Raw genomic sequence first — 13,713 nt, 5'->3', positions numbered from 1 at the left:
GAATCATATGAAATTTGGGACTCAAAAACAGTCTCTGGTAGCCTATAAGTGACATCACGCTCTAATGCCACTCGTTGTCTGCATTTGCACTTGCTTTGCATGAGTTAAATTTGGCAAAATAATTATCCAAACCTCTTACATCTACCCGTGCCGTGCATTTCTTATCCAAACAACGTCAAACCTTGCACTGTACTTACTCCTGCCCGTAGTGAGACACCTGGTAAGCGCACACACACACACACACACACACACACACAGACGTTCCTATAGATAGATGGATGCAGCAACTTGAGTTAGTTTAAATCGATTTATTTTTAGTTAGTATATTTCGTATCAACAGTACTCGGTGACCTCGAGAAACATAGATCTATGTAGTGATGCACCGAAAATTGTGGCCGATACCGATAACCGATATTAATTTTGCTGTTATGGCCGATACCGATATTTACCGATGTCGATATATCTGTATAGAAAACACATTCTTATGATAATCAAATAAAGAGCTATTTTCCAAAATGCATTTTTTTAAATAACGTTAGAACCTTAGAACACCAGAGGATTACAATATAATAGAATATATCTATTATTTTATATCCTGATATAAAAAGAGAGAATACTGAATGTCTGATATTTATGACAGCACTTTATGCAGATTAGCCTATAGATATGGCACACTATAGGCCTACTATTTATATTACAACTCTCCCTCTTTAATTCAGCTGTGTGGTTGAAGCCTGGAAATATTGTAAACAAAGTAGCATAGTAGCATAGTTGGCTAGCTTATCATAGTCTACTGATTGGACTGTTCAGTTTCCCCATGTGTGTTTAAGTTTAAAGGTAATACTTGTTTTCCTTGGTACAGGCACTTTTGGGAAACATTGGTATTGAGATGATCAGTCAACTTGAAACCAAGAGTTTTAAACAAATATGTGCAGCATGCTAATGTTGCTAAGCAGATTTAATAGTAATTTAGCTAGTCGTCTTCTATGAGTCCTTGCTTTCACGATTGTAATTTGGATTGCGTTGGCCGAGTCGCGCGTGTCCATTGAGTGAGCGAGAGAGAGCGGGGCAATGAGAGGGGTGTTGTAAAATGGTGTTGCGGCTCCTTTAAGAGAGCTCTGTGTGTGTGTGTGTGTGTGGGAAGGAGGGAGATAGAGTGAGGAAGTGTATGTATGCGACTGGAGCAGAGAGTGTGGAAGTGTATGTATGCGACTGGAGCAGAGAGTGTGGAAGTGTATGTATGCAACTGGAGCAGAGAGTGTGGAAGTTCAAGTTGGAGTCTGTACACAGTGTGAGCGGTGTTACTGTCCGAAATAAAACTCCATAAAGTTCAGCTCGTGTATTTTGCTCATCAGAAATGGGACCGTGACCCCGACGTTATTCTATCTTATAACATCGGCCCTCGAATAACGAATCTCCCCTGCGTTTCTGACTACGGTCTGAAACAAAGCAGGAAAGGTTAAAGGTCACATTCACTGAGAAACCGTTTAATACTTGTTACTTTCGAAATACTATAGCTCACTCCAAGTTGCATATGCATGCTGCACGTGAAAATGATCTTCTACCCCCATTGCCCGCATTAGCCAATGAAAGAAAATACACGGAAAAACAAGCGAATCAGAAAGAGCCCTTCCCAATGACGCCGAAGGGAAACTGACTATTCATGGCCTCGCCCACCTTGGCTTGTGACCGCCTACAGGAAGACTGGAAGATTTTGCGGCTAGGGGATTGTCTCTCTGCAGCTAGTAGGAGCTAACAGCAAGTTGCCAACATGGCAGAAAAAAAATCGTGCCTGTTTTATTTCTGGCAATAACACATCAATGTTGCATGTCTTGCCTTAGAAACATGAGTTGAGGAAGAAATGGTTTGGATTTATCGTTGGAACACCACCACCGAAGTAGTGCAACATTAGTTCTGTGTTCCAATCATTTCGACAACACTCACTGCCTTAGAAAGTGGTTTTGCATCGATGTTCTGAAAACCTGGTTCTGTACCGTCATGACGATCGACCACCAGCTCACAGGCTGTAAGTACAAACAAACTTTTCCACCTAACGTCTGTTACAAAATAGCATGTTCATATTCTTCACGTTAACATGCATGAAAAGGGTACAAGCTAGGCTTAGGCTAGCCTATATTACAGGAAGCTACACCAGGCACGTAACTGAAGTGTTCTGTTCGCGACGTGTAAAATCAGAGAATGCCTAATAGGAAGGGCTCTGGTAAAATCCATTAGAGGAATGGTCTATTTTCCCGAACGTAGCCTACAGGCCACTAACACGCCAGGTGTAGCTACTTCCATTGATTAGGCCTATTGGAAGCTAATTGTTGCAGAACGCGAAGGGAATGCTTCAGTTACGTGCCTGGTGTAGCTACACTCATAAGAAACTGACCACACTACCCAGAGATTTAGCTTGTTGAACCTATAATCTTCTAACCTAAGCGTTAAACCACAAATAATAATATTAGCAACAATATTTTATGCTCAACTAAGTACGGGTATTGTTCTAGTCTAAACAGGGAAAATCAAAAACACAATACCCCTGCACTATTAGGCTAAGTTATTATCACTAGAGCTCAGGTATTTACACTTCAGTCTAATTTATGTCTTCTTGCCATTATTACATTGACATACAATGATGTTTTGTTTGATTACTTGCTGTTTACTTAGTGTTTTGTATGTCTTCCAGAGCACATCCTCATGTCAGGCTACACAGCTTTCTAGCCTACATTAGGTCATCACGTTAGAAGCAAAGGTTTGTGATCTAACTTTTATTGTTGTGCTAGTTAGTTTCTAGAAGTCTTTTTCTAGTAGGCTAATACAGGTTCTTATGTGCTCGTCAATGTTTTGGAAAGTCAATTCATGGGTTTCTTCAGGTCACTTTCCACAGGTGTATAAAATCAAGCACCTCGATTATGAATGCAGACTGCATGATGCTTGATTAATACACCTGTGTAAATGGACCTGATGAAACCCATGAATTGCATAACAGATAGAATTGATATTACCGAATGTCTTCTTGTGGGTATGCTACTTAGTACATCATACACCTTACCACAGTCACTAAAATATTTTTGTTTCCATTGTGCCAGTAAAGTTTTGTGAGATAGTGAATGTCCTGTGTACTATTAGTATCTTGTAACTTGACAGTAATACACATTTATTTACTTTAGGTACCCAAACAGAATACTTCATGAAAAGTATGAGTATTGATACAAGCACTTCGGATACACCATGGGGATGGGGGCCTGCTACCTCTACTGCCATCAAGCCTGTTCATCCAAGGCCAGCTAGAAGACCTCGGGTTGATCAAGAGGAGGAGGAGGATGAAAGCGACATCTCCACAATAACACCTGATGGCTCCACCTATGGCCCAGCGCAATTAAAGAGCAATGTAATAAAATCATCACAGCCAACGAATGTGTTTTGTGTGTTGTCCCTTCGGATCCCCAGGACAATACAAGCCGAAACAACAACTCAGACCAACTCAGACAAACTTTTCCCTAAATAATCCCAGCACCATCTTACAAAGGATCTGTAGGCCAGATGTCTGCATCGTCTGGCAAAAAGAGGACATTGTTAATTCTGTGCATAGTTTGGATGTTCTTGTTTTGTGTTTGCATTATTTTAATAGACTGCAATATTACTATTTGTCAGTGTTTCACGGACCACCTAGCAAAAAAAACAGTAGACCTACTTCAACAGTATATTACACAATAGGCCTTCTTACTGAACCAACTTGCTTATTGTCTTTGCACCTTGCTTATGGTGTCAGAGGATTCATATGATTTAAACTGGCATAGGTTACATCAGTGTTGCAGAACTGTTGGTTCAATATTGCAAACAACTCGTCTATTATATTTTACCACATCTACACATCTAGACACATCTAGTATGTCCAAATACTATAGTATTCCTATAAGATTACTGTAATATTTAGTCCCAAAATACTATAAGATTCCTATAGTAGGCTACTTTTTCTGTCATACGTGACAGAAAACAACTTGAGTAGGCTAACCTCTGCCAATGTCAGGCTATCATAGTTCTCATTACCGGAGAAGTCTTGCAGCACACATTCTCTGCTTCTGTAGGCATTCTGGTACAATTCCAGCAAAATATAGCTAGGTAGGCGTGTTTGCATTTAGATCTATATATATATTGGGCTATGACCAAGTGGTCTTTCAATGATAGTATCATGGAATTCAAACCATAACTATCTAGCTATTCTGATAGCATTAGCAGGCTAGGTCAGTGGCTGAACTGCATTTAGGGTGCTTACCTGTGTTGTGAAGTAAAATATCTACTAGGAAGATTGCAAAGACTTTTGACTGTGTAAAGAAATAGGTCTTTATTTTAAAACGTTTCCAACTGTTTATTACTTGAAAGCAAGAAGACGATTGTCACAAACGTTTACCTCTTTTAGGAGAAATTTTAAGCTGACAGGCAATTGTTACCATTCTATTAAACCAACGTTCACCGACAAACGATCAGGAAGCGGTTCTTCTTCCTACTCGAACACTAGGATCAAACACATGAAGTTGTATCTCCGAAGACATTTTGTGCAACAGTTTTGACTCGAGTTTTAGCCAGGTTTTAGCACTGTAAAGTTGAATATGGAGCATAGCACAGGCAGAATCGGATGAGGACGCACTGGAGGAAGCGTCACAGTACTGTTAGCCAATCAGAGGTGAATTCATTAGCATGTCATTAATATTCATGACTAGAGGCGAAATCCAGTCGTTCCTCCCCGCCCACCTTCCCCACCAAACTAGAACAGCATGAAACAGACGCAGGACAGCATTTTTTTCACCAAAACCGGCTCACAGGGCATTCATCAACACTACAGACCACTGCAAAATTAATGAAAAAACGATGAGATGAGACCTTTAACAGGGGGTTTATACGGTTTGGTAAAGTCTACAATGAAAGCAACGTAGGCTACCGCCAAGTAAAGCGGGAGATGTGTGTTGTTTATGCGGCCGCGTAAGCTGCAAAGCACTGCTAGACACTAGAAAGGGTGTGTCAGTTCTGCCTTTTCACACCGCGACACAGGTTTGTGGATATGAGTGTTGCGATTTCAGTTTTGAATCGCATATCGTTACAGCCCTATTAAATTCCTATTACGACCATATAACTACATTCTGCCTGATACACAGTTATATTTAGCCTACCGCGAGAGATGTAGTGCTAGGCGTGACATGACATGCAAGCCAGCCATCAACTTGACTGCAAGCAACGCGAGCAGCGCGATACAACGCAACGTTTTGAAAGAACTTTTGTGAGATGCCCAGTGTCATCTTTCTGTCAGTCTTGTTGCCCTGCTATTTTAAATAAGAAATATGATGCAATAGAAGGGCATATTTAACGGATTCAGTGTAGACAGATAACACGCTTGGATCACTACACACACGTCAAATACACAGGAATGATTATCGGCCTGTTCACATCGGCCCTATTTTGACATCGGACCGATACCGATGTGTAAAAAAATGACCATATCGGCCGATATTATATCGGCGGCCGATATATCGTGCATCACTAGATCTATGTGAAAAATCGCCAGTTTTCCTTCACAACGATAGCATTAGTTAATCTATTAGGATTAGTTCATTTACAGTATTGCCCTGTTCTGGCATGACACTACTCTTGAGCACTGACGCGGAGAAAACAGACCTGTCAGAACAGCAGTGGAACAGGCCATGGTGGCACTCACTGGAATGCGCACACACACACGCGCAAACACACACGCTCGCGCACGCACACAGATGCACGCACACAGACACACGCACACAGATGCAGGTTCTGACAGGATTCCTGTTTTCCCTGTTTCTCTGTTCTCTGTTTTCCGACCCGACATTGACACAGTAAGAGCATAAGAGAGAGAGAGAGTGGAGAGAAAGAGAGGAGGAAAGAGAGAGAGTGGAGAGAAAGAGAGGAGGAAAGAGAGAGAGTGGAGAGAAAGAGAGGAGGAAAGAGAGAGAGTGGAGAGTAGAGGAGAGAGAGTACATGATCGAAAGAGAGAGAGAGAGAGAGAAAGAGAGGAGGAAAGAGAGAGAGTGGAGAGTAGAGGAGAGAGAGTACATGATCGAAAGAGAGAGAGAGAGAGAGAGAGAGAGGGTATCAGGGGGGGAGGGGGTCGGGGGGGGGGGGGAGAGGAGGGGGTCAGGGGGGGAGAGGAGGGCTTACCTTGAACCTAAGCAACCACTTTAGTGCGTGGGAGAGGCAGAAAAGAAGAAGCAAGAGAAACCACAGCCAGGTTAGTCAGAGTTTACACACACAGACAAACAAACACACACAGACAAACAAACACACACAGCCCGCAACAAACACACACACAGACAAACAAACACACACAGCCCGCAACAAACACACACACAAGTTAGCTGATTATTTCTCTGCAGTTAGAGACCTGGGGCAGTCAGCTCTACAAAGTTCTCACCAACGGCTCTATAATTGGGTGATGGCAATTTAGAACAAACCCTTCAACCAATCATTTGCTTTCACTTGTCAACGAGAGAATCTGATTGGCTGCCATGTTCAGGACGAGCGCTGACAACCCCACGTTTGACCAATCACAAAAATTGGTGATTAGTGCACGAGCACGCCCCTCCTCCTTCCCCATACCTTGACCCCGTGGCCGATGTCATCCAGCATACTGTAGTCGATGGGCTTGCGGATGTAGCGCACCGGCCTCTCCTGATTGGCTGGGGCGATGATCTTGTGCGTGCGGGAGGTGTTCTTATTGGTGGTCAGGATGCCAATCTCCCGCCTGGCCACCTTCTCCTTATGGATGTCAACCGTCTGGGGAAACAGTGAGAAGAAGTATTAACACTCACACAAAGGACACACACACACAAACACAGAAACACACATACACGTCATATGTCAGTCATAATAACGTTCCATCTCAAACTCAAAGACCAGAGTCCCAAGATGCATTCGAGACACTCATTACCAATTATTAGAGGTTTCAACATGGTTATATCCAGAGAAACAAGTCGCGTCTATAACCATGACAAACGGTTGAATATGCATACGTGTGCCATGCTCACCTCAAGTGCCTGTGCATGTAATTATCTGTGTGCAAAACCAGGCCCTTTTTTAATTTCACACTAATCCCCAGCGAGGGCCTCATCCCCACACATCTCCTGCAGAGTAGGGGGGACCACTGCAGTGCACATAGTGACAACGCAGTTCAGAATTACTAAATAAAATTCATTTGAAATAATAATCTTATAAATATGCATGCTCATAAGGAGACATATGCTGTGCCTGTGTGTATCTGTGTGTGTGTGGGTCTCAGTGTGTGTGTGTATGTGTGTGTACTGTATTTTGTGAGTAAAGTACTGGACACTGGTTCGATTGAATGAGTGAGTGGACAAGGGAGAGCTAGAGGTGAAAGGAAGAGATACTAAAGTATGTCTCAAAGTTTGTGCATATCGGTGTGTGGATGTGGATTTGTCTCCCATACATGGCCATGACACACACACACACACACGAGAGCTCGAATTAACTTTACACATCAAAGGTCTTGGACTCCACCATGACTGACATTCTCTTTCATCTCCACCAGGCAGAGTCAGGGGAGAGAGAGAGAGAGAGAGAGAGAGAGAGAGAGAGAGGGAGAGGAAAAGAGAGAGAGAGAGAGAGAGAGAGAGAGAGAGAGAGAGAGAGAGAGAGAGAGGGAGAGGAAAAGAGAGAGAGAGAGAGAGAGGAAAAGAGAGAGAGAGAGAGAGAGAGAGAGAGAGAGAGAGAGAGAGAGAGAGAGAGACAGAGAGGGAGAGGAAAAGAGAGAGAGAGACAGAGAGAGAGAGAGAGAGAGAGAGAGAGAGAGAGAGAGAGAGGAAAAGAGAGAGAGACAGAGAGAGAGAGAGAGAGAGAGAGAGAGAGAGAGAGGGGGGGTGAGAGGAGTGAAAGAGAGGAGGAGTGAAAGAGAGGAGGGGTGAGAGGAGGAGTGAAAGAGAGGAGGAGTGAAAGAGAGGAGGGGTGAGAGGAGGAGTGAAAGAGAGGGGGGGGTGAGAGGAGGAGTGAAAGAGAGGGGGGGGGTGAGAGGAGGAGTGAAAGAGAGGGGGGGGTGAGAGGAGGAGTGAAAGAGAGGAGGAGGTGAAAGAGAGGGGGGGGTGAGAGGAGGAGTGAAAGAGAGGAGGAGTGAAAGAGAGGAGGAGTGAAAGAGAGGAGGAGTGAAAGAGAGGGGGGGGTGAGAGGAGGAGTAGTGAGAGAGCAGAGAGAAGACTCAAATGATGTCACACAGGAACCCAGGCGGAACACAAGGCTCCATTCTGTTCTAGAGCTCCAGTTCTGTCTGAGCACCAGTGCGGAGAACCCCCCCAGGCTGACTAGAGTTCTCTGTTCAAGTTTCTCAATGCTCATCTTTTCATTTTTAGTGTGTGTGTGTGTGTGTGTCCTTCGGGTCTGGCCTAGCTTGCCTAATTGCGTGGTATGTAAGGGATTGTTCCAAGGGGGTGAGCTAACAGTTGGAAAGCGTGACCCTATGGGAGGCTCGCCTGGATTTAGAATTCTATTAACCCCCGTTCATTTTGCCGTCACTTTGACAGCACATAACTTTACATCTGAAGTGATTTAAGCATTTATATGAACCATTTCTGTTTCCAGAGAAATACAACATTGTGTGACTGGCGTCATACATTTTTATCTCACTTTACGGCTCCGTAATAAACTTTGTCGGACAAATCACCACCAAAAGCTGCACTCAAACTCGAATCTCTCTATCAATTTTCTTAGCTCGGCTACCAGACGACTTGCTGTGTTTCAGTCCGTTGCTTAAAGTCACGTGTTACCACTCAACTGTCCTGAGGATGTGCAGTACAATTAGGCTTCACCCACAACACTCAACTGTCCTGAGGATGTGCAGTACAATTAGGCTTCACCCACAACACGGGTTCAAATTGGCTTCACTTATCTCTATTGAAGTCGTATGGGGTGGTCTATGGGCTGTTCTCTCTCTTGATTGGGTTAGGCACATTTCCTGTGTTGCAGCATCCTTTGGGTGACATGAGCACACACATAAATGCTTTACTTTCCCCTCGAAATCTTACTTGAATACATTATTGGTGAACTTTATCTCTGTTGGGTCTACTCTGTTGGGTTATTATTGGTGAACTTTATCTCTGTTGGGTCGACTCTGTTGGGTTATTATTGGTGAACTTTATCTCTGTTGGGTCGACTCACTCTTCATGTTGCAGCTCAGAGCCGGCCGTGCGTCTGTGCGTCTGTGCGTCTGCCTGTGCGTGTGCCTGTGCGTCTCTGTGTGTGTGCGTGTGTGTGTGTGTCTCTCAGTGTGTGTGTGTGTCTCAGTGCGTGTGTGTGTCTCACCTGTGAGATGTGGTTGATGGAGGACTCCATGTGACGCAGCTGGGACGCCTGGATGTGGAGCATCTGGAGTACGTTGTTGGCGAGTGTGTTGATCAGGTAGGCCACACTGGCCAGGGACTGGGTGGTGTAGCTCTTGGTCTCCTCCAACGCCCTGTGCTTATCAGGGTTCTAGAGCGAGGGAGAGGAGAGGGCAGAAAAGAGAAGACAGAAAGAAAGGATAGAGACCACAGAGAGAAAGAGGAGGGATAAATTCATTTTACCGTTTGATTAAAACAAATGAAGTGAAAAACGGAGGCTTTGGGTCTGCATGAGTCATTCCTCTGCTGTGCCAAGTAAATACAACCGTAAATCAACCACTAGTAAGTGCATTAGAGACCGAATGAATGACACACACAGAGAGAGAGAGAGAGAGAGAGAGAGAGAGAGAGAGAGAGAGAGAGAGAGAGAGAGAGAGAGAGAGAGAGAGAGAGAGAGAGAGAGAGAGAGAATACATGTGGATTAGTGCATAGAGACCCTATGATCATGTTTATGTTCGTGAATAAGAATGCGTAGTCTAAATGCTATTGAGAGTGTGCATATGGTAATGTCTGCTTGAAAAGGGAGTATGTGGGTGTGTGCACAAATGTTTTTGGTGTTTGTGTGTGGGGGGTGAGGGAGACAATGCGTGTATGTGTGTCTATGTGCACAATCTATGTGAATGTGAGTGTGTCAGTATGTACGTGTGTGTGTGTGTGCGTGGAATGTCCAGATCTCAGCACTTTTCCCACTCTATATTATGCTACTCAGCTCACATGATCATTACACTCAGCAGCACAGAGCCTCCGGCCTGAGTCGTGTGTGTGTGTGTGTGTGTGTGTATGTGTGTGCAACAAAACACAATCACAGTCTTTGTCCCTACACTGGGCAGTGCCAGGAGGTGACACACACTCTCCCTTTCTCTGCCTCTCTCATAGCTAGCTGAACTCCACACACCCAATCGGTCAGTCCCTGTTCCATAGATGGACTTCAACTGTGGCACAAATAGTGATAGTTTATGTGTTAATCTTGTGTATTTATATGTTAACAGTTTATGGTATATAATGAGGTGTTCATGCTATATTTGTGTTTATGTTGTATGTATTTACTGTTTATGTTAAGGTATGTTATGTATTGATGCGTTTACCATTTATGTTATGTATTTATGTGATTATGTGATGTGTTAATGCTTCAACCAGCATCATGCCCCTGCCTCAACCCTGCTCCTCCTGGGTCCATTCTAGAGTCCCAGGTAGTCACGGTTACAGATAGCATGGAGCAGTACCGGGCCAGTACCAAGATCAGGCCTGGGTGTGGCAGGCCAACTCCCATCCGTGTCATGGACGACCGGAGCACCTCTCAGCATGGAGTCCTCAAACACACTCAAATATTGGCAGGTCAGACAAAATCTCTACCTCTAATCGCTCCTAATCCCCGAGTGAATCTCACACACACACACACACACACACACACACACAAACTTGGTCCAAACCCCTGAATTACACAGCTAAATTCTCAGCCTAAAGAGCATTTCAGATGGAATACAGTCCCTGTTATCGGTCCCGCGCCCTTCCTGTCATCTGCGAGACGACTCAAAAGTCATGCCATCACTCAAACTACCCAGTTGCCCGTCCACTTCTCGTTGAACTGAATTGAACACTAGCGGGTTGAACACTATGTTCGCATGCTCTTTCCTCTCATTTCCATCTCTCGGCTGCTACAGTGTATAATTACTATATATATGGGGCAGCCGTGGCCCGCTGGTTAGCACTCTGGACTTGTAACCGGAGGGTTGCTGGTTCGAGCCCCGACCAGTGGGCCGCGGCTGAAGTGCCCTTGAGCAAGGCACCTAACCCCTCACTGCTCCCCGAGCGCCGCTGTGGTTGCAGGCAGCTCACTGAGCCGGGATTAGTGTGTGCTTCACCTCACTGTGTGCTGTGTTTCACTAATTCACAGCTTGGGTTAAATGCAGAGACCAAATTTCCCTCACGGGATCAAAAGAGTATACACACATACATACATATATATATATATATATATATATAGCCTATGCAGGGTGAAAGGGCACATGTAGCTCATACTGTAAAAGGGCAAATTCAGGGTAAAAGTGTCTATGTAATATGCAATCAGACATGAAGGCTACATCTGGCCACAGGTACAGACCTGGTATGACCTCCCTACAGCAGAGACACATGAGAGAGAGAGAGAGAGAGAGAGGGAGAGAGAGAGAGAGAGAGAGAGAGAGAGAGAGAGAGAGAGAGAGAGAGAGAGAGGTGCTGGCCAGAGACAGGGAGAGAGAGAGGTGTCAGATAGAGGGAATTTAGAAACAGAGGGAAGGAGGAGAGAGGCTTGGTAGAGGGAAGAGTGGGGGAGAGAGGGAAGAAAAAAAGAGAGAGAGAGATCAGAGATGGTAGTGAAGCATGACTACAGATTGCTAAGACAGTGAACTGAAGTGAACAGAGGGGGGGGGGGGGAGTGAAAGAGAGTGCTTCTCCCTGGGGGGCTGTGCTGGCACACTGACACCAATGCAGTTCACTGGCCACTGATGATGATGTCACAGCTGCTCCACATTCCTGAGGGAAGAGGGGGGCATTGTGGGATTGTTTATGACACACGCCTGCTGAGCCCTACGGCTGAAATGCACACAGCAGCAGGCGAGCGAACACACACACACATCAGCCATTTCCCTTACTCAGAAATAAGCAACACACACACACAAATCACAATGGTCTACTAAGCATGATGCATAAAAGCTACATTTCCTGTATAATTACATGTGTACATAATCTACTATGAACATCACAGAACCCAGTGGGGTACTATAGGCCCATATGGCTCTGTGTGTGTGTGTGGTGTGTGGTGTGTGTGTGTGTGTATTAAGTTCACAATTCCACAATCCTTCACTCTGGTAATGCCATTGTGACTTTTCAAATCATGACAGTTCCCATCAGACAGATTGTTACAGAGATTAAACTGAGACCTACAGTACAAGGTCCTCATTCAACACAACTCTGAATCTGAATAGAACAAATGATCAACATAGCTCAAACACGATGATCCACCGGATGCCAATTCTGTTCCTGCTAAAATGGAATTTGCTTTGAAGTTGTACTTTCATCTACACTGCACACTGGTGTTGTTCATTGTGATGGCCCACCCTTGTGCTCATAAAGAAACACACACACGTCAAACTTTCACAATATCACACATGCGCATGCACACACACACAGGTGTTCAGAGCGGCCCTGAGCGTCTGCCTTCTCTATTTTTAAATCTCTCCCGTTTTCTCCCTCTCTCTCTTCTCAGAACCGAATCTCTGTAAACACAGACAGATGGACGACTAGGCTCTCCCTCACACACACACACACACCCCCCTCAGGCTGGCCTCTGAACAGAGAAGCCTCTCCAGAAATCTTTAGCTCAAAGGGACGCCAAGGAATAAAGGATCCATCTCAAATCAAACATCACTCCACATCACATACACACTGCTTTAGGCTACATCTACACTATTGCACTCTCTCACTCACTCTTAACCTCACTCCACATCACATACACACTGCTTTAGGCTACATCTACACTATTGTCGAATACAAATGTATCCGACGCACTTTCGTTATGATTTCGCTCTCCCTTCCACATTAGACCATCGTATCAGCGTATCCGAAGTGGAGCAGTTTGGATCGCCTGATGATAGCCTGCTAGAAACAGAGGCTGTTGACATGCAAACAATCATATGATTGAGTGGGAGCAATAACTTCTAACACAGTAATATGTTCGTGCAGAGCGGTCACTATCAACCTAATTATCCTACAGATTATAATATTATGCAATATCCTAGGTGACTGGGGTACATTCATTCTAGCCTACTGTCAAGTCGCAACATGCTCAGAAAAAACACGGTTGTGCAAACGCTCTGTACATGTAGCCTACGAACAGAGACCGTGTGTCCATACATAGCCTCCTTGGAATTTCTGAGAAGCTAACTTTAAACATACCCTAATTATAAGTGTTCGTTTGTTGTTCGTTGACAAAGCTACCTGGCATTTTAATATAAAATAGCATGCGGGTGAGCCGTCTCCTGCTCCCATGCAGTAAACTTGGCAAACATTGCCCAATTCCCCCCAGTTTTCAGATTTTATCTGATGGTTTATTCACTTGTACCCATAGACATACTTATTGACTGTGCATTTGTCATGAATTTCAAGAATCAGGTTTTTAGGCTTCCCAAACTGATACAGTGTTTGTAAACGCAGATTGGATTTGATCCGAATACCCGTATTGAAACTGATTCGGTATTACATTACATTACATTACATTAGGCTGACGCTTTTTAACCAAAGCGACTAACAACATGGTAAACAGTAA

The 13,713-nt window shown here is 44.4% G+C and overlaps 2 protein-coding genes across 7 annotated transcripts in view; one reads left to right on the top strand and one right to left on the bottom strand.

Annotated features, from left to right (window-relative positions):
* The window catches only part of LOC121694807 (zinc-binding protein A33-like), a 221,330-nt gene that overhangs the window by 53,542 nt on the left and 154,075 nt on the right, over positions 1-13,713 (top strand). The gene's annotated exons all lie outside the window — the stretch shown is intronic.
* Positions 1-13,713, bottom strand: part of abi2a (abl-interactor 2a) — a 116,562-nt gene that overhangs the window by 36,334 nt on the left and 66,515 nt on the right. For 4 of the 6 annotated variants that reach the window (XM_042074977.1, XM_042074969.1, XM_042074999.1 and 1 more), the window contains exons 2-4: positions 9,334-9,501; positions 6,625-6,801; positions 6,187-6,204 (exon numbers count right to left, since the gene is read on the bottom strand). In XM_042074977.1, the coding sequence (XP_041930911.1) occupies positions 6,187-6,204; positions 6,625-6,801; positions 9,334-9,501 (363 nt within the window). The remainder of the gene's footprint in view (positions 1-6,186; positions 6,205-6,624; positions 6,802-9,333; positions 9,502-13,713) is intronic. The other 2 variants (XM_042074991.1, XM_042074984.1) reach the window with 1 other exon arrangement.

The sequence above is a fragment of the Alosa sapidissima genome, chromosome 2 (assembly GCF_018492685.1).
Source record: "Alosa sapidissima isolate fAloSap1 chromosome 2, fAloSap1.pri, whole genome shotgun sequence".
Taxonomy (NCBI): Eukaryota; Metazoa; Chordata; class Actinopteri; order Clupeiformes; family Clupeidae; genus Alosa; species Alosa sapidissima.
The sequence above is the reverse complement of the archived record's forward strand: the minus strand, read 5'-3'. Positions and strand labels throughout refer to the sequence as shown.